The 25,392-nt window shown below is 49.3% G+C and overlaps 1 protein-coding gene across 5 annotated transcripts in view; it reads left to right on the plus strand.

The window, feature by feature from the left end:
- ANK1 (ankyrin 1) overlaps positions 1-25,392 on the plus strand; it is a 181,017-nt gene that overhangs the window by 131,659 nt on the left and 23,966 nt on the right. For 2 of the 5 annotated variants that reach the window (XM_088671400.1, XM_088671404.1), the window contains exons 23-38: positions 765-788; positions 6,031-6,127; positions 7,310-7,391; positions 7,863-7,960; positions 8,494-8,718; positions 9,985-10,139; positions 11,568-11,779; positions 13,423-13,627; positions 17,100-17,196; positions 17,504-17,732; positions 18,240-18,365; positions 19,739-19,858; positions 20,824-20,908; positions 21,489-21,569; positions 23,050-23,181; positions 25,217-25,363. In XM_088671400.1, the coding sequence (XP_088527526.1) occupies positions 765-788; positions 6,031-6,127; positions 7,310-7,391; positions 7,863-7,960; positions 8,494-8,718; positions 9,985-10,139; positions 11,568-11,779; positions 13,423-13,627; positions 17,100-17,196; positions 17,504-17,732; positions 18,240-18,365; positions 19,739-19,858; positions 20,824-20,908; positions 21,489-21,569; positions 23,050-23,181; positions 25,217-25,363 (2,115 nt within the window). Of the gene's footprint in view, positions 1-764; positions 789-6,030; positions 6,128-7,309; positions 7,392-7,862; positions 7,961-8,493; positions 8,719-9,984; positions 10,140-11,567; positions 11,780-13,422; positions 13,628-14,957; positions 14,985-17,099; positions 17,197-17,503; positions 17,733-18,239; positions 18,366-19,738; positions 19,859-20,823; positions 20,909-21,488; positions 21,570-23,049; positions 23,182-25,216; positions 25,364-25,392 lie in introns of all 5 variants that reach the window. The other 3 variants (XM_088671398.1, XM_088671399.1, XM_088671401.1) reach the window with 3 other exon arrangements.

Here is a 25,392-nt window from a genome sequence, read left to right on the forward strand (position 1 = left end):
TCCATTTCCCTATCTGCCCCCCTAGCATAAGTAGCCTCCATTTTTCAAGCCTTCACAGATTATTTGGAAATAAGTTTGTGATGGTGCCTCCACTTCCTTTTTGAATTCAGCTTCCAGTAGCTTGGAGAACATGACCAGCAAGGCTTGCTTTCTGCACAGCTTAGAGCACTTCAAGCCCCTGCAAAAGGAGGCACCACCAGCAGGTCTCTGCATTTGCCTCAATCCCAGGGGAGCACATCAAAAGCACAGAATAGGGCAGTGAGAATCCTGAGAATCTTCGGCTTAGATTATTGTTTTGAAACAAGTTTCTGGCCCATATGAAGGCCAAGATTTTATGTTGTGAATCAAATAAATAAGATGTGCTTGAAATTGCTTGAGGAAGTGCCTGCTGAATCTCAGAAGCCAGAGGCAAGGCTGCATAGGAGCGCTCAGTGTTCATAGACCTGTGGAGCTGGAAATGGACCCTAGCGACCATCTAGTCCACCCCCCTTCAATGCAGGGCTCACAGCTGAATAGCAGGCATGGATCTCCTGCCTAGCTGCCATCAGGGACAGGGGCTTCTTTCCCCAAGATATCTGCCTCCCGCCTCTCTCAGAATGATGCCAAACACCAGCCCACTTTGGGACAGGCGGCCTGGCAGATGTTTGGTTTTGAGCTGAGGCACAGAGGGTGCCTGGCCCGTGACCGTGTGCTTGTGCGTTTGTGCCCACCAACCTGGAGCGCACAGTTCAAACCTGCTCTTCTTCTTTTTTCTTGCTTTCCAGGCACGGCTCACATAACTCTCCTGGGTATGGACTGTGTGTTGCTGTTGTGGGCTTGGCTCGCCTGCTCAACCCATCTGCCCCATTCCACCCCACGCGGACCCACCAGGCCTCACATGCCTCCATCCCATGCTGCCCTTGGCTTCCCAGGGGGCCAGCTCGCTTACCTGCCCACTCATTGTGTCTGTGGCTGTGAGGATGGTGGGGGAGAGGGTGGCGTGGGGAAGGGGCTGCATGAGAGAGCCGTCACCCACATGGCTGCTGAGCTCTGCTGCACACTGGTCTACAGGTGGGAGGCACGCCAGGGCATCTGTGCCAGGGCTTAGAGAACTGTCCCAGGAAGAAACCTGGGCTTTTGCCTGTCTCCCTCTTTTTGCTCCTGGACTCCCCTTGCTGCTGACCATCACTCCTGAACCCCCTTCTCCCCCTCTTTCCACATTTGCCTTTCCAACTCACTTTCCCATCTCCTTCAAGGATCTGAGGAGGCGTTTAAGCAGGAGGGAATGCAAGCACAAAGATCTGAGCCATCCCCCCCCCCCAAAAAAAAACCCCTCCCTGCTTTCCTTGAAGTTGGTGAAAAGAAACAGCCCATCCTTCCCAGTAACTGACCAGCTCTCAGTGGCTCCTCCTTCCTCCACCCCCACCCCCGCACTGTGGACCAAACAACATGTGATCTTAACTGCATCCTTTTGGCCATGAATGCAGGGCACCCCCACTCCACTCCCAAAATTGCCAGGGCAGATTCAGATTGTGCTGATTCAGATTAGGACCCTAGCAGAGTAGGACAGTTTTACTCTAAGTGGAATTAGTAGTTGATACAACCCTTGTGCCCTCCATGCCCATTAATTGTCCTGTGCCTGCAATTTGCACTCAGCGAAAGGAACCCATTTGCTTCCATTTCAGGTACAAGGGCTGGTTGGGTCGGGATTATGACCAAGGGTTAAAGCACCCTCCCTTCCTTTAATGTGCTGGGGTGAAATTTGAAACAGCCCGGCAATGTTAGACCTGTCTATGCTGTGAAGGTCAAATGTCATTTGGCCCCAAACCTCTTTATCAGGCACCTGGCTTGGTTCTCCAGGCACCATTCACAGGCATCAAGGCAATGGTGCTCTAAGTTGGTGAAAGAGTGGTCGCTCCTTATGGTGTGGACACTTACCCCACTTTTGCTTCTGGTCTAGGAGCATCCCAGTTCCTGAGATTTCCATGTCACTAGGTTAAGCAAAATAAAAAAATTCCTTCAGTAGCACCTTAAAGACCAACTAAGTTTTTATTTTGGTATGAGCTTCCGTGTGCATGCACACTTCGTCTAGGTTAAGCATTAACCACAGTCGCTGAGAGTATGTCATTCACACAAACAACACAAAGTCTAACGAATGAGGCAGGTATGCATGCGGACTCATTCCCCTCTCCTCCTCTTCAGCCCTTTGTGCTCCCTCCCACCACTGAGTCCTGGAGATGGAGGTTAATTGGGAGAGCAGAGGAGGGCTAAGGCCCCAAGAGTCCATAAATTTTTGCAGGGGGCTCCTGCTGGGCTGAAGCTTGCAAGCTGCATGCACAGTCTTCTTTTTATAATCCATTTTTTCAACATAAAATACAATAAAAGCCAGACTAATCTAAAGAAGAAAATAAAGAAAGAAGCAAGAATAAGAAAAGGAAGAAAATAAAGAAGAAGAGAAAGAGAATAAAAGGCCCTTTATGACCATTGTGCCTTGACGTTTATTCCCCACAGAGAAGAATGAGCCTGGGAGCTTCCCCCTCCTCTCCCCCCCCCAGCCTCCCACCCTGGGAGATCCTCTCTGCTCTGCCCCTCACACACAGCTCTCCATCTTCCAACCATTGCCTTCCTGCATTTATCTTCATTAGTCTAAGATAGGGAACTTCAAAACAAAGCATAAATTAACCAAATTTATGGAATTAACCAAAGAGCAAGAACAACAAGAAGAATGAGAGCTCATATATAAAGAAGATAAGAGAAATTTTGAAAAAGAAAATAAGAAAATAAGAAGGGCTTCCGCTTTTCTGTTTGCCAAATATGATAATTATTCAAAATATGCACTCCAGGATAACATCTAGCTCTAATAACTTCCAGCTATTTCCCAATCTGCTTGGCATTGTTTTCTCAATCGTCAATCCCAAGCACCTGAAATTCACCTTTTTCCGTCAAAAAAGTCCAACAGGAGCTCTCCAGCTACTATTACCATTACATGTCCACAATAGTCTTTCCAACTAATCTTAATAATGTAGTCGTCCTTCCTTATTGACTTGTTGTGTCTTCATTAATTTCTACCCAATTCCATATGTTCCAGTCCTATTTCCTGTTGACCCTGCTTCGTCTTAGTTGAAAGGGAAAAGGAAAATCCTTCTGATCCTCCACTTTCCCCAGGAGCTTAGAGGTTTTTTCTTCTGTGTTCCCTTTAATTCGTACCCAAGGCCTTTTCTCTCTCAGCTCCATCCCTGCCATCTCCGGTTGCCTCTTAATGCCTCTGTCCACAATTCCCTTCACCCCCACTTTGTCTGTTTCAGTCCTCCAGACAGCTGTATGGATGTCATCTTATGGTCCGGCAGATCTGGGCCCACATCTTCCCCCAAAGGCCCTGTGCATTCTTTCATTTGATGTATCTTTGATCCCATCTCCTTTAACGTTCTGCGCATCTCAGCTCTTGGTTCTGTCTGCTGTTCCTCCAGCCCACGGCACAGGACACCATTGAGGGAGGAGGCATTCAGCATTGCCTTTGCCTCAAGGACCTTGTGTCTGCTTCTTTAAACGCTTGTTTAAAGATAAGGGACTCAGCTATACAGCTGCAAATAATACTTTTACATGCAATACACAATGTGACACTAGATGGTGATGGTGAGCCACATGGAAAATGCAATGTATTTTTAAAAACGCTTTTTAAAAAGGCATTTTCAGAACGGTTTTTATATGTGCGTCGATTCCACCAAGGTTCAGTTTTGCTTTTGCAGCCAACACAGCATGTACAAGATGGAGACTTACGGGCAGTATAAAGTGAAGATTTTAAACAGATTCAGAGCCATATTATCAGTTGTATTCTTTCTTAGTTGCCAGTGATTAAGATAAGCTTTTTGGTTAAATTTTTTTAGCCTGTTAAATAATGCTTTTTCATTCCCTCTTTCCACCTAAACATTAGGAAGAACTTCCTGACAGTAAGAGCTGTTTGGCAGTGGAATTTGCTGCCAAGGAGTGTGGTGGAGTCTCCTTCTTTGGAGGTCTTTAAGCAGAGGCTTGACAGCCATCTGTCAGGAATGCTTTGATGGTGTTTCCTGCTTGGCAGGGGGTTGGACTGGATGGCCCTTGTGGTCTCTTCCAACTCTATGATTCTATGATTCTATGATTCCCCAGCAGTCCATTTGTCATCTGGGTGCTGATTAATTGGCAATAGAAAATCCAATTTATAGTTATTTCCAGGTTTCAGAAATAGTTAAAAGAATCTAATCTAAGGGCTATTATGCGGTGCATGGGCCCATGAGTGTTCCTCACTTGAGACATTCCTCCACCCCCCCCCCCAAAAAAAACTTCTGTCTCTGGTGTGATGATTTTTTTCTTCTGGCTTATCTTTGAATTCCCTTATCTCAAAAAGGAGTTTTTGTAACCTTCATTATCTTGAATCGCTGCATAATTGTGTCTGCTGAGAGGATTGCCAGCCTGTTTGCCATCTCCCCCCTCCCCCCGCACAATCTTCTTAATTAAAAAAACAAATAAAAATAAAAGGCCTTCTCTCCTACCTGGGGATTCAAGCCCCTCCCCCCCTGCCACCTGGGGGATGCCAGGCAAATCTGGAGACTTCAGCTTCCTCCTGGGGGTCTGGCAGCCCTTCTCCTTTCCAAAAGGCTTGTTGAGTTTGGAGTTGTATCCACAGTTAATTCTGCTGAGAGTAGACCATAGCTGTCAAGTTCTCCCTTTTTTAAAGGGAAATTCTCTTATGCTGAATAGGCTTCCTCGCGAGAAAAGGGAAAACTTGACAGATGTGGAGTAGACCCATTGAAGTTTCCCAGCATGCCTAGCTTAGGCTCATTCATCTCAAGGAGTCTACACTGAGTAGGACTCAGCTGCATACAACCACCCCAGTTTTTATAGCTGTGCTGGGATCCTGGTTTGGATGCCAGTCCATGAGGTTTTCATGGGGATTATTATCCGTCTTTTAATTGTCTTGTCTTGTGGGTAGTAAGAAGCCTTCAGTTTCTTTGAAAACCACCCTTAGCAAAAGAGCAGGAGAGAGGGAAAAGGTGTGCAAGCAGCATGGGAAGAGCAAAGCTCATCTGGGGGCCACATACTGGAATGGGCAGGGGCCAGATACAAAAGCGGGCCAAGCCATACATGCAAACTCCCCCTCTCTGTACAGCCGACTTGTTACTCCTCCTGCCCCCCCTGCCCCCATCCGGCAAGTGCTTTGTCTGCCTCCAAGGGCACATCCTAGCCAAGGGAGACCCCACAGAGGGAGGGTGGTTCTTAGGAGAAGAAGTAGCCTGGGGAGGCTCCCGAGTGTCTGGGATAGAGGCCCGGGGAGCCCCCTTTGTGCCTCCCCCCTCTGGGCCTGATGTCACCCACCTCTGCCCCATTTGATACATTGCTGTGGGTTGATGTTGGCTATTCGGTGTGGCCAGATCCCATGCCCTTCCCAGCCGCGTCATGCTGGAAGGATGGAATAGACCAATCTCCCCAAGTCAGCATCTCTTGCCACCTGGGTCTCTAAGGGCTCATGCATTCTTGTTTTGTGGCACGTTTAGAGGCACACGCCTATGCCTTCCTAGTTTCTGTCTGAGTTTTTGTGGGGTTTTTTTGCCTTGGAGCTTTCCTGGCAAGAGCCTGCTTTTTACTGCTGAATCAGAGCATACGGGAAGCCACAGAAAACTCAAATTGCTGTTTATTCTTGGGAAAGCACTCCGACACGGAGTTTTAAAGGGTGGAGCTGAGTGAAAAAAGTGTGGGGTGAATGGTAAGTGTGGATGAGCCCTAACCCTGGCCACAGGTGTTGCCCCCGTGAACCATCTCCTCTCATGTCACTGCAGCCCTCAAACATCCATGGGGCAAAGTGGGGTCCTGTCCAAATGGAAAACAAGAGCCTGCTCACCCCCAGTGATTCCCTCGGCCCCTTCCCCAGCCTGCATCTCAAGCAGCAGGAGGGCCATTGCCCAGTTGGCTACAAACGCTGCTGTGCTGCTCAATTTGGTTCTGAGCCAAGTGCCCCTCATCGTGCTGCTGGTGGGGCTTGCTTCCCCCCTTTCCTTTTCAGCCCTATCTCTTTTTCAGGCGATGAGTTGCCCGCTCCAAAGCCACAGAAGCGGGACTTCCAGTATCAGGAGGACGAGAGAGAAATTTTGGAGTTTGTCCCCAAACTGGACCACACGTAAGACATGCTGGGCAGGGCAGGGCAGCAGCAAGGTGGGAGTTGTCCTTTCGGGGGAAACTGGGCTCAGCCCCAAGACATTTGGGTCCCCCAAGCAGAGAATTCAGCTGGCCTCCCTTCCATTGGGGTGAATTTAACAGGGGGCAATTATTGTTTGAATGGTAATAAATACACACACAAATACGAAATTTATACTGTATGCCTCTTAATTGCCAATGTGACTTCTAAGCAGTTTATGAATGTAAAACCAATTACAAAAAGTGTGCACAATTGAAATACGCTGTTTATTTTCTCTCTACGAGAGGTTTGGTAACTTTCAGCTGCTGATGTTCCTCCAGAGTTTTGAGAGGAAATGGGAAAGGCCAGCCTTTCCTACAGGAAGTCCCAGGCTGCTCTCGCCATAGGAAAGTTCCGTTTCAAACAATAGTGTTTTCCCTTCTTGCTCAATGACTTCTTAGACGGTCCCAAAGTCTACTTTCTTTTACTCTCCTCCCGCCCCATAGCCTCTACCTGACATCTTTCCCCACAGAGTCCAGATTACTTCTCTTTTTTGTTTAGCTTTCCTCCGCACTCTCCATGGCCAGGAAAGAATTTTCGCTGACAGCTTTTGTATTCTTTGGAAATTCCCAATTTTCTGGCTGCGGCTTCCACTCTCACCATGCCACACATTTAAAGCTCATGACTTCCCCCAAAGAATCCTGGGAATTGTAGTCTTCCCCTCACAAAGTTACAGTTCCCAGCACCTTCAACAGACTACACTCCCCAGGATTCTTTGGGGCAAGTCCCATGCTTTGAATGTACGTTGGATGTGGTTGCGCCAGTTTGGCATAATAGTTAGTGTCAGACTATGACCTGAGAGATGAATCCCCATTCAGCCGCGAAGCTCACTGGGGGATCTTGGGCCAGTCACCATCTCTTAGCCTAGCTTACCTCACAGGGTTGTTGTGAGGAGGAAATGGGGGGGGGGGGTAGGGTTGGAAACCATGTATACCACTTCGAGCTCCAGTGCAGGAAACGATAATAAAATGCCCAATTAGGAAATGAATGGGATGGTTGCAAGCATAAAACCGAAAAACATAGAAACAGTTTTTTAAAGTTCCATACGCAAAACAGCTAAGAAGAATTCCACATATAAAAGCAGGTTTTTGAACAATAGTTGCTTGACTGTGTTCTGCTTCTCAGGAGGGAAGAGTCTCCCGCCATCCCGCGAATCCCTTGTGTGACACCTGAGACGGTCCTGATCCGACCCAAGGAGTCAGAACAGGTGGGTGGGTGTCTGTCTCAGCAGAGCTGGAGGGGCAGAGCCGTAAAAAGGACCTGGAGGGACCCCCAGGGGCATTCCTGACTCCAGTGTCCATCCACAGTAGCCCTTGGCCCTTGGCCCGTCCCTCTTTGGAGGCTAAGCCACTGGCGACCAAAATGATGCCTTTGCAGCAGGGGTGCCCTGAAACTGACATGCCTGTCCCAGAGAAGCTCCCATCATGGCAGGCTGGATCTCTTTGGGGCACCAGTTGCTGGAATCCACAGGAGGGAGAGGGCTCTTTGCAGGTGGTTGGCTGCTGGGCTAGAGGGGCTGTTGGCCTGATCTAGTGGGGTCTTCCGAATCCGATGCTCCCATGAAACAGTACCTTTCTGTCCCCATTGAGTCATCTCCATTGGCCTCCATGGCTCTGAGGTTTGGGTGGAGGCATCTAGGCTTGTGCTTGAACGGGCCCTCTGATTCTGTCCCATGTAGGCTTCCAAGGAATTTGATGAAGAGTCTCTCATCCCAAGCAGCCCTGCCACAGAGACCTCCGACAACATCAGCCCTGTGGCCAGCCCAGTCCACACAGGGTGAGTTCTTTGCCCCCAGGCTCCTCCTGCTTCTCACATCCCCACTTGCCCTGGGATGTTTCCCTGCAAAACCCCAAAGCGGAGCGTGTCCTTCAGGCACCAGGGATGTAAGACAGATCAGCCCCTGCAGCTACCCTGCTGACGTATCCTGAGTCAAATCAAGGAATGGCCAAGCCCAGCTCTGTCTTGCATGCTCTGACTGGCAGCAGCTCTCCTGGCCAAGAGACCTTCTGCCATCGAGGCAGATGCTCTTCCCCAATAAGGAACATAGGAAGCTGCCTCATACAAAGCACTCAGCCACACCATTGCTTGCCACACCCCTTTCCCCTGGGAAACCTGCAGCTTAGCACAGAATCAGAACAAATGGCAGCTGGGTTCCCCGCAGATCCTCCAGCTGAAGAGCAACCACTGGGGTGAAGGGGGTGCATTTCCAAGCTCCTCTGCCCCCAACTTCTCTGCTTTGAGACTCTGAGGAGCCCTGCTGTGACCTGTGCATTTGACAACTGAATCCTGCCTTTCCCCCCCCTCCCCAGATTCCTCGTCAGTTTCATGGTGGATGCCCGTGGCGGGTCCATGCGCGGGAGCAGGCACAACGGCCTGCGCGTCATCATCCCACCCAGGACGTGCGCAGCACCCACACGCATCACCTGCCGCCTGGTCAAGCCCCAGAAACTGCAGGCCCCGCCTCCTCTGGCCGAGGAAGAAGGGTTGGCCAGCAGGATCATTGCCCTGGGCCCTGCCGGAGCACAGTTCCTCAGGTGAAGAAGGCTAGACACAAGTGGGTCGCTGGGCCATTGGCACTCTGAGGAGAGCTCTAATCCCCCTCTGCCATGTGTGCTGGGGGCAGGAAGAGGAAGGGGGCAGGTGGTCCTGCTGTTCTGCATCAGGAAGACATCAAAGCCCTCATGATACCTCTAAGCGCCCAATGCGTATAATCTCAAACACAGGGCTTGGGGCACATCCAGACTAAAATCCCAACATCCTATCTCTCTGTGTATGTGATATGTCCATAGCTTTCAGCCTAGAGATGCTGTGGAGCAGAGCAGGGATGGGAGCCCGTGGTCCTCCAGGTGCAGCTGAAGTCCAGGGTCACTGGATGACCTCCAGGGTCCCTCCAGCTCTGTGACTCTGTGGTTCTCCACAACACTTAAAAATAAATATTATAAAGGTTTTTTATTAACGTAAAATCAAGAGTACCCAAAACCAACCAAACCCCGAAATTTAAATTACAAAACATAGGAGGAGCAATATAGAGGTTGTATTTTCCAAAGAAACAGAAAACAGATAATGTAAAACAGTAAGAAGAAGCAAAACAGAGAATCAAAGCCAAATATCACAATCTGAATCTGACACATAAGAAATGAAATCCCACCCAATGGCATAAAAACGTTCCAAGTCTTCCTTAACTTTAAAAGCACATATTTTCTGCACTAGCCAGAGTCTACATAGAGCTTCATCACACTTCCTCTTCTCCTGCTCTTTCCCCTGGAGAAAACCGCTCCTTAGGGCTCAGCAAATGGAGCAAATGGCAATTTGGGTTTTCTCCAAATTGACATTTGCTCAGAGGAGCGGGGAAACCCCCTTGGCCCTGTGCATTCCAGGAATGGAACAAGCAGAAGTGTGGACAAGAACATATTCTTGTACCACAGCAAGAAGTTTAAGTCCTATAGTTGAAGCTTCCATTTCCAGGCCAAAGAAGTTTCTTGCTGCATCCATGGAAGATGTTTCTTAGATCGGAAAGTTGCCATTTGACCATCCCACAAGTTTGAAAGTGTGGGTTGAGAGGAGGCTTGGGTGGGGCGTTTAAAATTTAAAAAGATTTCTTGAAAATTGTCTGTCCAGAATTTGGATGCCAGAGCATTCCCACCAACACAATTGTCCTCCTGCTTGCACAGCAGCACCCACAATCCCACGGGGCATTTGATGTCATGTGAGAAAGTTGCACAGCAGTGGTGCTTCTCCCCAACTCTTGGGTGAGCATAATGGCCACCCGCTTTGGGCCCTGACACTCGACTCTCCCACAGCCCTGTAATCGTGGAGATCCCTCACTTTGCCTCGCACGGCCGCGGTGACAGGGAGCTGGTGGTTCTGCGCAGTGAGAATGGATCCATATGGAAGGAGCACCGCAGCCGCTACGGAGAGAGCTACTTGGACCAGGTCCTCAATGGCATGGATGAAGGTAGGAGTCCCTGGCAGGAACAGGAGAAACCAGTTGGGGAAGAGGCTCAAAACTGCCCAAGGAGCGAGGAAGTGGTTTCCAAGCCTCAGCTCAGGGGCAGAGGGATCTTCTTCAGCGCCCTTTGCTGAAGCCCCCTTCAGCCCCTGGGCAGCCTCCCAGAGGCCAGAGGCAAAAGCAGGCAGAAAAATGATTGTGAATTTCAACTTGGTGCAGTAAACTGGTTTCTTTGCCCACTCTCAGCCCGCTCTGCCCCTCATTCAGGCAGGCAAGAAGCATGATCTTCAAGGACACATTCCAACGTGGCAAAAACACTCAAGGGTGTGTGTGGCCTACAGAGACTTCCTAGGGCCAAGAGGAGAAGTCAGGAGGGCTGCTTGTGCCTGCCCCCCGGGCCTGAGGTTTTCCACCCCTGCCCTAACCACCAGCGGCGTAGCTAGCCACTCGGGTGCCCGGGGCGGCGTGTGCACCCTGCTGCTGGGGGTGGAGCGAGCCACCCATGGGAGTGGGGCGAGCCAAGGCAGGGCGCACTGCATGAAGCCTCTCGGCAGCTTCCTCCTCAGCTGTAGGGCGGCTGAGGCAGTGGACAGACGCAAGCCCCATGCTGCTCAAAAAGCAGCGCTAAGTTTGCAGGCAGTCCGCCCGCCACCTCCCCCTCAGGAGAGATGTGTGGTTCAGGCACGCTGCAGGCCCCACAGTGTGGCGCCCAGTGCCCCCCCCCCGCCTCACCCAGCTGTGCCTCTGGATTAGGCAGCTTCATGGAGGAGAGGGCTGTCAAAGGCTCCTAGCCACAAAGGTTGAAGGCAGTAATGCTTCTGGTTTCTGGAAATCACTCGCGTGGAGGGTGCTTCTGCAGTGGTGTAGGAAGGGGCATGCGGTGGGTGCGGGAGTTATTTTTTCAAGAACACATATTTTTGCCATTTTGTCACCCTCCTCAGTGATGACACCCAGGGTGGGCGGCACCCACCGCACCCCCCTTCCTACACCACTGCTAACCTAAAGGGCTTCCTCTGCTTGTGCTCTGCAGGTTGCTGGGGAGGCTCTTCTCTGGGGTGAGGGAGGGGGCCTTTGGGGGCCACCCCTAAGCAGTCCAACTCCCTACCTTGGGAAATTGCTTTGTCCCCTTCCGATGGTTTTGACAGACATTTGGCCTAGCAAGTTGCTGGTGCCTGTTTTATGCTCCCTGATTTTTTGGTGTGACATTTTTCGCTGCTGTTCCTGTCTCTCTTAGGCTGCCATTAATCCCCATCACCTCCAGTACAGTTTCATCTGTCTGCTGGTGGTTCTACTCAAAAGGAAAATGTAAATTAAAAAAATTATTCCGATTGCAAGGATCTATATTGATTTATTGCTCGTGGCACACTATCAGCAATATGCAGTTCAGGAAATCCTTGCTGTGTGCTCTTACTATGCCACTGCCAACTCTTACAGAGCTGGAGAGCCTCGAGGAGCTAGAGAAGAAGAGGATTTGCCGCATCATCACCACGGACTTCCCTCTTTACTTTGTGGTCATGTCTCGTGTGTCCCAGGACTGCGACCTGATTGGCCCAGAGGGCGGCTGTCTGCAGAGCACGTTGGTGCCTCTGGTCCAGGCCACATTCCCAGAAACGGCAGTCACCAAGAAGGTCAAGCTAGCTCTGCAGGTACAAGGACAACCTCCTGTCTCTTGCACCAGAACAGTCCAGGGAGACCTGGAGCAGGAATGGTGTGGACATGGGAGTCTGTGGGTGTAGGGTTGGGGGGCTTCGTAATAAGGAGACACAGCTGAAAGAACCAATGCAACTTCAATGTGCACATACAGTACTTCATTTTGCAACATAATATAGGCGATCAAAGAATATGGAATATAGACAACCCCCGATTTGTGCAGGGGTTGCGTTCCAGGTCAGAGTGCATGTTGACGGAGGTCGCATAAGCCTGCCCCACCCTGTTATGCCCTCTTCAGGCTTCAAAAATGGCACATGCGTGCGCAGTTGCATGTTCTTAGAACGCACACAAAACGGGGGTTGCCTGTATTTTGGCAGGGAATAATAGAAAGCCATTGAGGTCCAGGCAAGGGATCTGACTGAGTGCTGGGTTTCAGGAATAGCAGCCAGGGCTGGGCAGTGAAAACTGGGGTTGTGCTTCAACATCATTCAGTATACTGAGCAACTTATTTGTTTGTTTAGCAAAACAAGTTTCTTGACCTTAAGGTAATGAATTAAACGTTTACAAGGTAATTGTAAACGTGTGAGGGAAAAACACTTAAAATATCAGAAACCAGAGGAGGGGAGGAGTGGGATTTGCTATGTCTGCCATCTGCAACCAAGTCTTGACTGTGTGGCTGCCTGGGGCTCTGCTGCTAATAGAGTAACAAAACCCAGATCCATTCAGTGCAAGCACACATTAAATGCATTATCCAGTCTGGTCCTCAGAGTGACAAATGCTGGACTGCTTACTGGATCTCCCACTTTTGCAGATCTCTGATGAACATTTTGGCTATTCAGGGGGCTGGCTCTGGAGTTGCCTTTGAAAGAGGCCACAGCAGAGCACATGGCTGGCATCCTGGCAGCAAGGAGGGCCCATCTTCCAGGAGCATTGTGACCCTTTTGGCATGTCTCCCTGTGGGAATGTTGGAAGACAGTAGGAGAGGATATATTGATTAATACAGGGGTTGGCAACCTAAGGCCCATAGGCCACAAGCGGCCCATGGAGGTTGTTTAACTGGCCCTGCAGCCAATGGGAAGCTGCACACACCTCCTTCGCGCTGGAAGGAGTGCCGGAAATAGCGTTTGCACATGTGCATGCGCGTGCGCGCGCGCGCACACACACACACACACACTGGACCACCGCGGTGTCTGTGGGACTGTGAATCGTGAGAATCACTTGAGTTAAGCAAGTCAGTCTGGCTTATCCAGATTGGATTTGTTCCTGGTAAATCCCCTTTTGTTCCCTCTTAAAAACAATAATGGCACAATAGTCTTCTTCAAGAAAGTAATGATAAGGTTTACTCACATTCAGTCCACAGTGTGATCCTGAAGGCAGACTTTAGCTTGTAGTTACAGATACAGAGAAAAGTGTGGGTTCAAGACATCAAGAGCAAGAGGAAGGTGGCTGCCTGATTGGCCCCTTTGTAGGGTCTGCCAGGGTCATGCCCATCTACCTGGTCACACATAGGGGGAGGACACTCCAGACCAGGTGTGACAGGAGTTCTCCTGGCTGGAGCAACATTCGCCTGCGTGTCCACTCTGGGCAAACAGGAAATGTTGTACTGGACTGCTTATGTTACATCCCACACTCCCTGCAGGCGCAGCCAGTGCCAGATGAGCTGGTGACAAAACTGCTGGGGAACCAGGCAACGTTCAGCCCCATAGTGACAGTGGAGCCACGCCGCAGGAAATTCCACCGCCCCATTGGGCTGCGCATCCCCCTGCCCCCTTCATGGAGGGAGAACCCTCGAGACAGTGGAGAGGGCGATACCACCAGCCTGCGACTCCTCTGCAGCGTCATAGGTGAGTGGAGATAACTGGTGGGGTCTTTAGGGCTGGAGCACAATCCTGCCTCCTAGTCTTGCTCACTTTGCAGGTTCCAAAGCTGCAGCTTGAGGCGGGTGGCGGAGAGATTTCAGGGATTTGGTGGGGGAGGCAATGGAAGGGAGCAAATGAACCACCACTGTCATCAACTGCCCATGATTTCACCCCTAGGGCGAGGGCAAGAAGATTTGCCCTCACTCTGCTTTCAGAAAGATGCTCCTTGATGGCAGCAGCACATGGCAACATGTTGAAGAGTGAGGAGAAATGCTTTCTGCGCTCACTTTAGGAGGAAATCATGCGGAAGAGGGAACGGTGGTTGGGGGGAGAGCCAGGAGTTATGGCACCGCTAAGAATGGAAAAGAGGAGGCAGTGGGAAAAGGTAAGCCAGGCAGCACTTTCCAGGAAGCTCCTCTCCCCCACTTGCAATCGTGCTCTCCCCCAAAATCTTTTAGTGTTGTCTCTTTCTTGGGTGGGCTGCTCTTTCAGGGGCCCTTCATCAGTTTTGGTCTGCTGGCTGGCTCTTTTTAATGGCTATGGGACTCAACTATGCCCTCTGCCTCCAGGGAGTCTTGCCCTTTTGTCATAGATGTTTTTGGATGATAGCTCTCATTGGCCCTGCCTTGTATGGATGGGCCGAAAAACATCTGGAGGGCACCAGGTTGGCGAAGGCTGAGGTAGGGAATCCCCCACAGGTGGCTGCCCAGGTGGATGTCTTCTGTGCTGGAGATGCAATGCATTTCCCCAGCAAGGTATTTATTCTTGCTTTGTACTTGGGAAAATATCCCCCTATCCATCTTTTTTGTAGTTATGTACAGTGATACCTTGGGTTACAGACGCTTCAGGTTACAGACTTCGCTAACCCAGAAATAGTACCTCGGGTTAAGAACTTTGCTTCAGGATGAGAACAGAAATTGTGCTCCGGCAGCAGCAGGAGGCCCCATTAGCTAAAGTGGTGCTTCAGGTTAAGAACAGTTTCAGGTTAAGAACGGACCTCCGGAATGAATTAAGTTATTAACCCGAGGTACCACTGTATTTTATCATTTCCATGCATAAAGCAGTTTACTATTAACAATGCAAAGTTAACAGCAAAAATTTGCACACCCCAGAATCGAAGCAAACTTTTAAAATAACTGATCCAAAAGATTCCTAATCATAATTCTTCCAGCACCAAATCTCCATGCCATCAATTTTGGATCAGCCCAGACAAGATCTTAAGTCTGTAATAAAGTGAAGTCACAATGACAGTGCTAAGATTTGCTGGGTTTATGAACAAGCTTCTACATAAGCTGTGTTTGTTTCATTTATTTAGCAGATTCATACCCTACCTTGCAATCAGGTAAGAATGCAAAGAACCCTGAACTCACACATGCCAGGGTGACCCAACAGCCTTCAGTTCTGCAGCTGATGGAGTGGGCCAGAGCAAGATTCCCTTCGGCTATCCCAGAGCAGCCGGCAGTTGGAACAGAGTGTTCTTTCTGGTGGAACAGTGCGGTGTAATGGTTAGAGTGTTGGACTAGCACCTGGGAGCCCAGGTTTCAAATGACCACTCAGCTGGGAAGGTTGCTGGGTGTCATGGGACCAGCCTCAGCCTCAGCTACTTCACGGCAGTGGCGTCGCAGGGGGCGGTGCGCCCCGGGTGCCATGTCTGGGGTGTGTGTGACAGAGGATCCTGCCACCGTCCGTATGGCGTTCAAGCAGCGCTGGTGGCAAACTGCTACGTACAATGCATGTGTGGTGTCGCACGCATCCGCTGTACGTAGTGATGCCACACATGCACTGTACATAGCGGTTTGCTGCCAGTGCCGCTTGAGTGCTGTACGGACAGCGGTGGGATCCCTCCGGCACCACTACAGCCGCAAGTGGAGGATCCCGCCACCGTCTGTACGGCGCTTGGGCGGCTCTGGCAGCAAACCGCTATGTACATGCAACACATGTGCGGTGTCGCACACATGCACTGTACGTAGAGACGTCACACATGTGCCCTACGTAGCAGCGCAATGCATGCATCATATGTAGCGGCACAACGCATGTGTAACCAGCGGTTTGCCCCGTCCCGGGTGTTGCTTAGCCATTGTTTGCCCCTGCTTCACGGGGTTGTTGTGAGGTCAGATGGAGAGGGGTGGGGAGGGCGACACCATGACCTCCTTTGTGGAAACGAACAAATACAGCAAAGTTTCCTGCAGCTGCTGCTTCTCTGCCTGGTGCTTGAGATCAGGCCAGTCTTTCCCTGGTGGTTGTCTTTGTTTTCATCCTCAGTAACTCAGTGACAGAGCATCTGCTTTGCATGCAAATAGTCCCACCCTCCATCCTTGGCATCTCCAGGGAGAGCTGGGAAGGCCCCTTGCCACTCAGCGTAGGCAGCTCTGAGCTGGTGGGACCAACAGCCGGGCTCAGTGCAAGGCAGCTTCCTGTATATGCCTGTGATCTCAGGTGAGCAGCAGAGCAGCAGCGAGGAAGGTTGCTTGGTGGTTTGGCAAGAAATTATGCATGGTAGTGAGCAATGGGGGGGGGGGGAATGCTGCTTGGGAAGGAAGCAGGATGTGCTGGAAGAAGAGCAAGGTTGACTGGAATAAAATGTTGTTGTTGTTGTTACATTTATATCCTCCCTTTTTCTCCCAGGATCTCAAGGTGGCATATGTGTCTCTCCCTCCACCCCCACCCCCACCCCCCGTTAATCCCTACAACAACCCAGTGAGGGAGGTTGGGCTGAGAGGCAGAGACTGGCCCAAGGTCACCCAGTGAGCTTCATGTCTGAGGGGGAATTTGAGCCCTGGTCTTCCAGGTCCTAGGCTGACACTTAACCATTACACACCACACTGGCTGGAGAGGTGGCATATAAATATATTATGTAAAGATTAGAAATAAATATCAACACAGAGCTCACAGAATATTCTCCAACTGCAGAGCAGGCCCTTTTTCTTCACGACTTTGCAGCTGAAGTGGCAATTGAGCATGCCAAAGGAATGAAACACTGGCTCAGTTCTCCCCCTTCCCCTGGTGGTTTCTGCTTTTTCCATTTTAAGTGCTGAGTGAACATTCAAGTGTTTAAAAGTTCGCCTGTTACCTTGTTTTTCCACTTTGTAATTCATGTACTTTAATGCCAAACTGTGCTGTGCACCTGAGGAGGTTCTTGGGGCTTCTGCTTAGAGCCTCCCCCTCCCCGGCCCCCAGAGCTCAGGTCCAGGGATGGCCTGGGCCCGCTGGGACTGCTAAAGCAGAAGGTAGCCAGGCCAGTGCCAGGCAAACCCAACTTCCTCCCTGCGGAGTTCTGCAAAGGCAATGCTGGAGGAGCCTGGCTGGTTGTAGAGCAGCATGAGGATTGACCTCCTGGACCAGCCTTCCCGGCTCAAATCTGGGAAAGTGCATTTTGGACCCAAGGCTGTGAGGGCCCTTCCAGGTCAAAACCCTCCTGTGCACACCTGTGTGCTTTCTCCCCACTCTCTTGTCTCAGGAGGAACAGCCCCAGCACAATGGGAGGACATCACGGGGACCACAAAGCTTGTCTATGCCAACGAGTGTGCAAACTTCACCACCAACGTTTCTGCCAGGTGAGCCTGAGGAGCCATTGGGGGGAGTTGTGTGCATTGCACCTTGAAGGGCAGCAGCAGCAGCACTGAAAACGGTGACAATTAAACTGGCATAACTTTGGAACATACGAAAAGGTTAACCGGAGTCAGCCCTGTTTAGGGAAGTTCCCCAGAGTGACTGGGGAAACCCAGCCAGATGGGTGGGGTATAAATAAATTGTTGTTGTTGTTGAAGGTCTGGGAAATAGCTCAGCTCCCTGAATTTCTGGTTACGGCCGGGTGGTGAGCCTGTGGCTTCTTCCATGTGCCCCTTTCCTCTTCCCGCCCAGGTTCTGGCTGGCAGACTGCCCTTGTACAGCCGAAGCCATCCATTTTGCTATGCTGCTTTACAAAGAGCTGGCGGCTGTGCCCTACATGGCCAAGTTCGTGGTGTTTGCCAAAATGAACGAGGGCCGCGAGGGCCGCCTGCGCTGCTACTGCATGACCGACGACAAAGTGGACAAGACGCTTGAGCAGCATGAAAACTTCACTGAAGTGGCACGCAGCCGGGACATTGAGGTAGCTCCCCTTGTACCAGGGGCCCTGCCCTGCTGAAGCTGACCACTCGTGCTCTTGGCTGAGGGACAGGCCGCCGTCTAGAAGGAGCTTTTAAAGTGGTGTAATTGCCCTTGCATATTGTTAGTAGCATTAGAATTGTACATTGCAGGGGTTTCCAGACAGTGATTTGTGACCTTCATTCAAGTAGTTTGAATGCAATTAAAAATCATACAGCGCCTAGCACAGCTCATTACAATTGCTACAACAGGCAGAAAAATTATTTAGAGGCCAGACCCTCAGCAATTTTAAAGGGGTTTGCTGGGGAGGAGGAATTTGGCTCAAATGCCTCCTTATTGATTGATTGATTGATTTAAAAAACAAGCATGCCAGAGCAAACTACCTGCCCAACATAGCTTCTAGGGTGCCCTTAAACGTGTGCCATGACAGAGTTTCATGATGAACTGCCATTTCTGGAGGTGAAGCATAAACTTTTCAAAGGCTGACGGACCTTACCGCCTCTTTCTGCAGGTGGTGGAGGGAATGCCTCTGCACACAGAGCTGTCTGGGAACCTGGTGCCCATCAAGAAGGCCACCCAGCAACGCAGCTTCCTCTTCCAGTCATTCCGGGAGAACCGCCTGATCATCCCTGTTAAGGTAAGAGGCAAGGGGCTTAGCAGGATGTTTGGGGAGTAAAAGCTGCTCTCACCTGTGATGCCACTGAAATTCATCATGATCTGGTTGGCAATCATGTTTTCCCAGCTTGTTTGCTTATTTGTTTGTTTGTTTGAATTTATCTACTGCCTTATATACACAGGTCTCAGGGCAGTTCACAAATAAAATCATAATATAAAACCACAAAATACACAAAATAAAAACAACAATAACCCAATAATTCCCCCAAACCCCACACTTCAAAAGCTTGTGGTGCCCAGATCCAGGGCCCAGGCCTGTTGTTGGATAAAGTGGAGCAGCTGCTTCAGGTGGCAGGAGCTGGAGGGCAGCACACCCACACCCTATTTCCCCTGACGCCCTTAAAGTGGCCTGCTTCCTGCTGCACAGTGGACAATGCCCTCCCATCAGCAGGGCTGAAGCACAAGCCAGTGGTCTGTCCTGTCCCTGCAGTGGGGAGCAGGTGCCGTCTTTTCCTCCCCCTCAGAGAGCACATGGCTCCAATACATCAGAAGTCCCACATTGCTTTGGCTCAGGACCAGCGCCCCACCTAGTCTTTCTCTTGAGCCCAGCTGTAGCTGCATAGGCCAGGAGAAGCGCCAGGAACCCGCGTCCAGTTGGTGTTGGCCTCCCCATCTGTTCATCTCCGCAAGGAACTTGTAGCTCAGTGAAGGGAACAAGGTGTGGAGAGGGCCAAAAAAAGACATCACAAGCTTGGAGTAAACTTAGAATCATAGAGTCGTAGAGTTGGAAGAGATGGCCTATAAAGCCCTGTGAGGCTTAGGTCCAAGCTCTCTGAAAGACCATATTCCCACCTACAAAGCCGCCGGGGTTTGGGGGAGGCCCTTCTCTCGGTCCAGCCACCCTCACAAGCCCACTTGGGGGGATGTGGGAGAGGGCCTTCTTGGTGGCAGCTCTCAGATTGGAACTCTCTCCTGGGAGAAGTTAGACAGGCTCCCTCCCTGCTGTCCTGGAGTCCCTTTCTGAGAACAGGGCAAGGTATAAATGAATAAATAATTGTTATTATAATAATTCTCATTCCAGGAGGCTTTTAGGGAACTGACTGCATTTAATGAAAGGGCTGGTACTGTGCTGTTTTTATTGTAATTTGCTGCATGTTTTTAATCTCTCTCTCTCTCACACACACACATAAAGTTTTAGTTCTATAAATGTACAATTGTTTTTAAATTATTGGGTTTCAAAAAATGTTTTTAGTTGTTTCTGTTTTATTCATAAGCCTGAGTCCTTGTCAGGAAGAAAACCTGGGTGGTGGTAGTAGTAGTAGTAGTAAATAATAATAATAATAATGATAATGATAATAATAATAATAATAATAATAATAATAATATTGGGGGCAGGTGCGGGACAGCAGCCGGGAAGCCAGCGGCTCCTTGTCCTTCCTCCGCAAAGCCATGAAGTACGAAGAGCTCCAGCATGTCCTCTGCCACCTGAACATCACAATGCCGCCCTGTTCCAAGGTGAGTCCCGCCTGAGCATGATATTTATTTAGTCATTAAACGCAGGGCTTTTTTCCCAGGAGGAACTTGCTGGAACTCAGTCCTGGCATCTCTCAGGTGAGTTCTGGTGGCTGTCAGGTGGGCACATCACCATCATAAGAGAACAAGGGAGGCATTCTTGGTAAGTTCCGGCCGTTCTTTTTCTAGAAAAATAGTACTGATTAAACTTATTACCCACCTGTCACCCAGAGGGTCTCTAAGCAGCTTACATCGAATATATGTATGCATGAATACATCACCAGATAGAAAAGGGTTGGGAAAAAGTCATATAACACATTGTCTAAAGAACTGTTAACATTTTCACTAATTGAAGCTGGATGGGCCCTAGCACAGCATGATAAGGAATTAGACAATCTATCCATGCAATTTTTGTATAAGAACTATTGCTTTGTTGTGGTCTCAGAAAAGACAACATTCAGTTTAATACTGACACAAAGTCAAGCAAAACTGCAAGATTTCAGTGCACTAAGGCAGGGCTTCCTCCAATTTGCCATGTGTGTCTGCTCCTCCCTCTCTCAGTGGCCCCTGGAGGTAGGGAAATCACCAACCTTTCCAGACCCCCCAAGTGTCCCTATTTTCCAGGGACATCCCTGATTTAGAGAAGCCTTCCCGGTTTCTGATTTGATCCTGGAATGTCCCACTTTTCCTTAGGACGTCCCTATTTTCATTGGAGAAATGTTGGAGGGTATGGAGTTATCTGACCCCCCCCCCCGAGCCATCTGAAGGCAGCCCTGTATAGGGAAGGGGTTTTCTGGTGATACATGTTTTATTGTGTTTTTATATATGTTGGAAGCCGCTGAGATGCTGGCTGGGGCATCCCAGTCAGATGTGTGGGGTATAAATAGTAAAATTATCATTATGGAATGGGCTGTCCCTATTTTCATTGGACAAATGTTGGAGGATGTGCCTTTCCTTGATGCCCCCAGAGTTCTGGCAGTGAGGAGCGAAGGAGGACGTTGACGCCGTTAGCCCTGCGCGAGAGATACAGCCTCCCCAGCGACAGCACCCTGGGTAAGAGTCCTGGGCCAGAAGAGTGGGCTTGGCAGGGGCAGCTCAGGGGCCAGGAGACAGAACTGGGATTCAAGGCGACCTTTTGCCATTAGTCTGAAGGGAGACATTCTGATGTCTCTTAGTGAGATGGGATCTGTGCACCCTTTTATCTCTTCAGCTGTGTTTTTAGCTTTTTATTGGATGTTCTTAACTGGTTTTAATTTAAGACGCTTTCAGTACAACTAAAAAGCAACTGATGATGATGATGATGATGATGATAGGAGCTTTCCGCAGGCATGGAGTTTATATGTTCCTCCGTCTCCTTTGCTTGGGGAAAGCTAGCATCCCAGGTGGGTTGGGTGCCAGACTACTTGATGGTAACAGCTTCTGGCAGCATAGAAATTTTAATAATAATAATAATAATAATAATAATAATAATAATAATAATAATAATAAAGGGCAAAGTTGGGTAAGGGACAATCAGCCTCTTGACCAGAGGCTGCTAACAACCTGCACAATGCTAGAGACCCCAGCAGTGACCGTGAGTTTTGTGCCCTGTCTTTGCCCCAAACTTACTCTGCTTCCCCCTCCCTGCCCCCAGGCTCAGTAAGCAGCACAGAGAAGGACAGAACAGACATGAAGATGGCTGTCATTGCAGAGCATTTGGGCCTCAGTTGGGCTGGTGAGTTGACACTGGTCTCCTTGCAAAAAGAGGAGAGGCTCTTCCAGGCATCCCTTTCCTTGTACTTTCATGATTTGTTCTTCTGGAGGCGTCGGGGCGCTTATGCACAATCCTGCTGCCAAGACTGTTTCTGCCTGCAGGTGTTTTGGGGCAGACCTACGGCCTCATTGTTGCATAACTTCCTGCTGGCATCCTGCCATTTTCCCCATTTGTTTTATGTCCTGCTTTTGTTGCACTATAGCAGGGGTTCCCAAACTAAGGCCCGGGGGCCAGATGCGGCCCAATCGCATTCTCAATCCGGCCCGCGGAAGGTCCAGGAATCAGCATGTTTTTACATGAATAGAATGTGTCTTTTTATTTAAAATGCATCTCTGGGTTATTTGTGGGGCATAGGAATTCGTTCTTTTTTAAAAAAACAAAAAACAAATACAGTCCGGCCCTCCACAAGGTCTGAGAGACAGTGGACCGGCCCCCTGCTGAAAAAGTTTGCTGACCCCTGCACTATAGCACAAAACACTATAGCACAGACCCCTTTGGCCCCCAGTTCCCACAACTGACCTCAGAAGCTCTGTCTTCCTACCACCCCGGGCTTGCTTTCCTGCTATTATCCCACACACTCCCTGTTTTGTTTTTGTTTTTTTGTAAACACCCACCTGGCAAAAAGTCTCCAGGGTTAGTCGACAGCCAGGAGAACCCTTGTCTCCCAGCTCTGTCTTGGGGACCTTCTGCAGGAGCCTCTTGCTGGCCGTTCCCCAAGTTGGTGAGGCTCATTTGGCAACAGCAAGAACTGAGCCTTCAGTGTCTTGTAGGGAAGACTCTGCCGGGGGAGATTCAGCAGGTGCCTCCTGTGCCAACTTGGAAATGCATGCTAGAAATGTTTCTGCTCCATTAGCCCTCAGCAATCAGGAGTACATCTTTCCATATCTGATTACAAGTTTTGTATGGTTTTTCTTGTGTACACATAGTTGCTGTAAACCTTTATGAATAATAATTAATAATAATAATTTATTACTTGTACCTTACCCAACCACTCTGGGCAGCATTTTAATATTTTTCTAAATATATAACTAAACTGCGCCAAGTGTGGCATACCCAACAGCAGGGAGGGGTGAGGAACTTCAGGCCTTCCTGTCTGACTCTTGGTGCTGCCCTCACTAGCCCTTGCTTTGCATGCAGAGAGTTTTGGGCTGGCTGGGATGTGTCCCTGGATTCTGACAATGCCGCTTGCTTGCCTGGAGACAAGGCAGAGAGGAGCACCGGCCCCCTGTGCAGCCGAAGAGTCACTTCCATTGCTCTCCCCCCACCGTGACATGTGGCCCTTGGAAGGTCGCTCTGAATGCTGGCCCTCGGGCTGCAAAAGGTTCACTGCCGCTGGCATAGAGGGCAAGTTGCAGGGGCCTTCCTGCTTCCACCCCCTCCATGTCTGATGGCTGCTGTGCTTTGCGTCTCTTTCCTGGCCCCTCCACCCACCCCCCTCCAGAGCTGGCCCGGGAGCTGCAGTTTGGTGTGGATGACATCAATAGGATCCGTGTGGAGAATCCCAACTCCCTTCTGGAGCAGAGCCTGGCCCTGCTGAACCTGTGGACCAGCCGTGGTGGCCAGAGTGCCAACAGTGCGTATTAGCAAGGGGGCTGGGGGCACATGGGCTTCATCTCTTGCTGTTCTGAAGAGGGAGGGAGGCCACACACCACCAGAACTGAGGATCCCCCGGGGGGACTGTTCCTTTGCTCAAAGCCACATTTGATACATGGCATTCCTTCACCCTCACCCAACAAAACACTGAATGCATCACACATTGGAGCAGCTGGCTATGCCATGACTCTCCTCAGGCCTCCTCTTTCCTGGTCTGGGCAGGCAATGAGGGGGTCAATGTTCCTTGTTTGTGCATGGCTAGTCTCCCTAAAGGTACATTCTTGGGATCTTCTCTTAGCATTCATTTCCTCCCTGGTTGTGAGGAGGGTTAATTTTTTTCCTTGAAAAGTACCCAGAGTTGAAAGGAAGTCCAAAGAGGATCAGTCTTTCCTACGTCTTCTTCCAGCTCTATGTGCTTTTCAAGGCACAAATTAATTCCACCGGATCCAACTGTTACCAGTATCTGGACAAGTGAAGCCTGTTTTGTGGAGTTTCGTGAAAACACAAATAAACCTCATGGGATTTGGTGACACTTTCTGCCGAGGAATATAGGCAATCTATTCAGAACAAAAAACGAAACTCATTATAAATAGCAACATCATGGAGGAATGCAATATAAGGGAACTAGGCAAGGCTGCCCCTTGTCTCCATTATTATTTATTTTAGTATTGGAAATCCTGAATAAGAAGAGAAGAGAAGACAGGGAGATAAGAGGTATAGTGGTGGTGGGGAATCTTATAAACTCAAAGCCTTTGCCAATGACCTGATAATAATGACAGAGAACCCAAAGGAAAGTCTATTGAGAACACTAGAGTTGATAAATTAATCCGGGAGAGTGACAGGTTTTAAACTTAACACAAATAAAACCAAATTGTTGGTGAAAAATATGGATGTGCAAGGAAAAAATGAATTACAAGAGATATGCGGCCTGGAAATTAGGAAAAAAGTGAAATATCTGGGCATATGGCTCACAGCTAAGAATATCAAATTATTCCAGGATAGCTATGTTAACACTTGGAAGGAAATCAGAAACAAACTGGAAATTTGGAGCAGGCTAAATATCTATTTTGGGGAAAGAATTTCCATGATAAAGATGAGCAAACACCCATGAAAATGCTTTATAGGTGGCACCTAACACCAGTCAAATTGACCAAAATGTTTAGATCTAGAACAGACATTTGCTGGAAATGCAGGGAGGCTGAAGGCACATGAATCCACATTTGGTGGAACTGTAAAAAGATTAGACAGTTCTGGGAAATGATTTATAACGAGCTGAAGAAAATGTTCAAATGTTCCTTCCCTAAAAAGCTGGAAGCCTTCCTGCTAGGAATTATGGGTAATGAAATTCCAAAAAAGTTTAGGACAGTCTTTATGTATGTTGCTGCCAGAATGTTAATTGCAAACGGCTGGAATGCAGAAGATATCCCATCCAAATCAGACTGGCAAAAAAACCTGAGAGAGTATGCCGAACTAGTGAGACTATCAGCAAGGTCACAAGACGTTACAGATGAAAAATTTAACAGAGAGTGGGACACATATAGAGTTTGTGTAAAGGAACATGTCAAAATATTAATCCGTTGGCAGGTATTGATTGAACTTCTGTGGGTAAATAGGATAATGTTATAAGACTTAAAGTAAGCCAAACAACATGGAGAAAATAAAGTTAAGTGCGCATCCAAGAAACATACCGTAATCTGGGAACATAATGGGAAAATGGGAGGTCACATTGAATCAATTGCAAAATGATGTAAAAAGCAAATAACTGAGGAATGAACGACACTAGAATTTTCTTTCTTTTGTTACTTTTTATGCTGTCTTTAACCTAATGATCATTTTTGTTATACTGTTTTCAATTAATAAGGCATGGGGGGGGGGCGTAGAGGGAGAGAAAAGAAAGAAGAAGCCTGGGGCTGGGCAACCTGTTCCTGCCACATTCCATGATAGGATGGTTGCAAAAATGAATCCCCTGCTGTCTTGCCTGGCTGATAGGTCTCCTTCCTCTTCTCCTTTGGCAGTGGAGAACCTGTACACGGCTCTGCGCAACATAGACCGCAGTGAGATCATCAACATGCTGGAAGGCTCCTCCCGGCAAAGCCGTAGCCTGAAGGGAGACAAACGCTACTCCAATCGGGATTACTCCCTGTCGCCCTCCCAGATGAATGGTGAGTGCCGGCCCAGCTCCTGCCGCAGC

Source organism: Zootoca vivipara, chromosome 6 (assembly GCF_965207765.1).
Source record: "Zootoca vivipara chromosome 6, rZooViv2.hap1.1, whole genome shotgun sequence".
NCBI classification, from domain to species: Eukaryota; Metazoa; Chordata; class Lepidosauria; order Squamata; family Lacertidae; genus Zootoca; species Zootoca vivipara.